At 37.5% G+C, this 3,421-nt stretch overlaps 1 protein-coding gene across 3 annotated transcripts in view; it reads right to left on the minus strand.

The window, feature by feature from the left end:
- Window positions 1–1,269, minus strand: part of fwd (phosphatidylinositol 4-kinase beta fwd) — a 95,517-nt gene extending 94,248 nt beyond the window's left edge. For 2 of the 3 annotated variants that reach the window (XM_017614301.1, XM_017614303.1), the window contains exon 1: window positions 185–1,269. In XM_017614301.1, coding sequence (XP_017469790.1) covers window positions 185–930 — 746 coding nt within the window. In that variant the 5' untranslated portion in view covers window positions 931–1,269. Of the gene's footprint in view, window positions 1–183 lie in introns of all 3 variants that reach the window. The other variant, XM_017614302.1, reaches the window with a different exon arrangement.
- Between the last annotated feature and the right edge of the window lie 2,152 nt (window positions 1,270–3,421).

A 3,421-nucleotide genomic window follows, 5' to 3' on the forward strand; every position in this document is an offset into this window, starting at 1 on the left:
CTGTTGAGCTATTACTGTGCAGACTTTTGGCTGGACTGGGTTGTGCTGGTACGGGTGGGGGTGCGACGGTTGAAGACGTTGTCGTTGTGCCACACATTGTGGCCTCTACTGTCCCCGTCGTCGCACGTACACCTGTGGGACTATGCACAACTGTGCTATTGCTATGCTCACTGGAACTGCTCGATTACTGTGCAGACTTTTGGCTGGACTGGGTTGTGCTGGTACGGGTGGGGGTGCGACGGTTGAAGACGTTGTCGTTGTGCCACACATTGTGGCCTCTACTGTCCCCGTCGTCGCACGTACACCCGTGGGACTATGCACAACTGTGCTATTGCTATGCTCACTGGAACTGCTCGTGCATGCCGCCGCCGAATGCTCTGATTCATCATCATCTGCGTCGAGTAGCTGCTGCACCGGACTGCTAGGGGACGGTGGACTCGCTAGTCCATTTGCTAACGTCGTTTTGCTGCCGACGAAAGCCTCATTGCAATTGCCATTCTCAACATTGGACACTGTAGCGGTGGTTGTTGCATTTGCAATGCCATTATCAGCGCTACCACCACCCCCACCCCCATTCATAGTCGCACACTTGGCACCATTCATATTATAGTCGGCAGGTAGTGTCGCCGTCGTTTCCAAGGTTGTGGCTAGACGTACTGTTGCGGGCGCGTGATCGACTACATCGACACAAGGCGGTGATCGGAAGTCGTCGACTACTACTACCGGCGAAAGCATCTTCGTCGCCGTTTCGATTTCGCGTATGTGTCGCAGGTACTGATAACCATTGTCTTGTGCATTGATGACGGCCTTCTTCTTCGAGCTGACGTTGGCTGTGTTCGAGGCGCCGCCGCTGGCAAGTGATTTGTCATTGGCGGCTGCATTGTTGCTGGAACTCTTCTTGGTTTTAAACGCGGAGATGACAGAATTCATATTGGCTTTTTGTGCTGACAGTGCGTGTGTATTCACGTGAGTTGAGTATTGAATTAGTTCACAAAGAGCATGGATCAATCACGAAAAACTGTTTGTTCAAACATTGGTATGCAGTCTCAAAAGTGGTTTCATTCATTCGAAATATATCAATCCATATCCCGTTGCCTACTTAGTGAGTATTCGTTCAAATCACAACCATCTTTACTTGCCAAATTTTTAGTTAGTCCATGATGGATGCCTCGAGCTGGTACAGGAAACTATGCAGCATTCAGCAAAGTCTCAATAGTGAAGCAGATTACTGAGACTTCAGCAGACATGTTGAGAAAATAGATTTTTTTTAAATCTGAAATTGAAGAAAATATTTATTTAACATAAATTGTTAGAAGACTTTCAGAATTAAGTAAGTAATAGGGCTTGATAAAAAGTTATATATAAAAGGGGAAAATTCGCACAACTGAGTTCTAAATATTTTAAGAAGATTCACATCATATCTTGGCGCATCGCAATCACTCCATATGATAATGAAATGCAATCACATCGAATGCTGATGGTATTATAATCAAATAAAATTAAACCACATAAAACCTAAACTCATCATCAAATAGATATTCATTGAATCAAAACCGCACCATTACAGCAAGTAAAACTAAAGGAAATACATACATTTTGGAATACTACTCCAAATCGAATCACATCAAATCAAGTCTTCATCAAATCACATCACATCAAAGCAAATCAAATCACAACACATCAAATCGAACCAGAAGATATCGAATCATCTCACCAGATTAGCTGAATCTCATCAAATCAAAGCAAGTTAAATCACTTCAGTACATCACATCAAATTTAATACCATAAAATCAAATCAAATCCATTCATATCAAACCCGAAGTGAACACATCAAATCAAATCAATTTAAGGCAAATTAAATCAAGTCTCTTCAATTCAAATCGAATTAAATCAAATCGAATGAGAATATATCAAATCACAACACATCTCACGAGTTCTCACCACGTCACATCAAAGCGTATGAAATGTAATGAGAAGATATTTAATCACATCACATTCAATCAAATGCTATGAAATTAAATCATATCACATCAAAAGTGATGATATCACAACAAATAACATCACGTCAAATGAAATCGATTTAAATTACATCAAACCATGTCACTTAATTCAAATCATATAGAATTGAATCAAATCAAATTGTATGTGAAGATATCAAGTCATACATATAACATGTCATCACACGAAACCACACCATATCACATCAGAAAAAAGCAATCACGTTTGGATGAAATTTTTCACGTAGAAAGCATTAACTTGCATTAATCTATAAAATACTTTTTAAGAGAGTTGCCACTTGTTCTAAAAGTAAAAATGCGATTATTTAAAATTTTTAATGAAATATTACGATATAAGATATCAAACGAAAGAAGTTTAAGCGGGTTTTATTTCGTTTGGAGAAAGTTGCCACCTGTTTAAAAATCAAGCTCAATTAAAAAAGTTAAATGAAATAGTACACAACATGGGTTTCAAACGAGAGGGTTATAATAAGGTTTTATTTCGCAAATATTTCTTAATGGGGTTGCCAGCTGTTTAAAAGGTTGAGTTCAATTAAATAAAAAATTTAAATCAAATATTAAAATATATAGCATCAAACGATAAGAGGGTTCTATTTCTAAGAAACGTTTGAAAAGAGTTGCCACCTGTTTTAAAAATTAAGAACATTTAAAAAGGTTAAATGAAATACAGTGAAACCTCTCCTAACGGACACCTCTATTAGACGGGCATCTCCCTTGGGCGGACATTTTTTCCTATACCAAGTTTTAAGTATAAATTTCGGAACAAATTACTCTCTCTTAAGCGGACACTCTCTTGGCCGGACGCGGACAGTTATTTTGCATAAAATTTACACAAAAAACTCTATTGAGCGGACGCGAACCTCTTATCAACGGACATTAAGATTTCTTTTCATAACAAATCAAACAAAAACCTCCGCTGAGCGGACGCGAACTCCTCATAGGCGGACTACTAAATGGAAAAAGGGGACTTCCCGTATAAAATGTGATTGTTATGCACACATTTAGTTTGGTTTGCGCAGTGGTTTAGGTTCGTTATTTGAATTATCAGAAACCCTTGGAGAATCCAATTCCAATTCTGATGAATTTATAACAATAGATAATAATAAATAAATGGACCGAAAATTTAGATTTCTGATTGGATTTAGTTACTGATAAAAACATGAAAACTACTGATGAAAAAGGTACTGACACTGGAAAAAATTAAAAATAAAACTTACGCTAATCGACAATTTCCCAGTTTTTTATGTAATGAATCTATGGTTTCATGTAGTTTATGGACTGAAATGTAATATCTATTTTTATTTTGTTATTACTTAATATGTACTTACGCACATAAATGAAATATGCACTTTTGAGCAAATACATGCAGATTTTTGTTTGAACGATGTAATATCAATATCTTT

Source organism: Rhagoletis zephyria, unplaced genomic scaffold (assembly GCF_001687245.7).
Source record: "Rhagoletis zephyria isolate East Lansing unplaced genomic scaffold, Rhagoletis_zephyria_1.1 Rzeph_scaffold_00808, whole genome shotgun sequence".
Lineage (NCBI taxonomy): Eukaryota > Metazoa > Arthropoda > Insecta > Diptera > Tephritidae > Rhagoletis > Rhagoletis zephyria.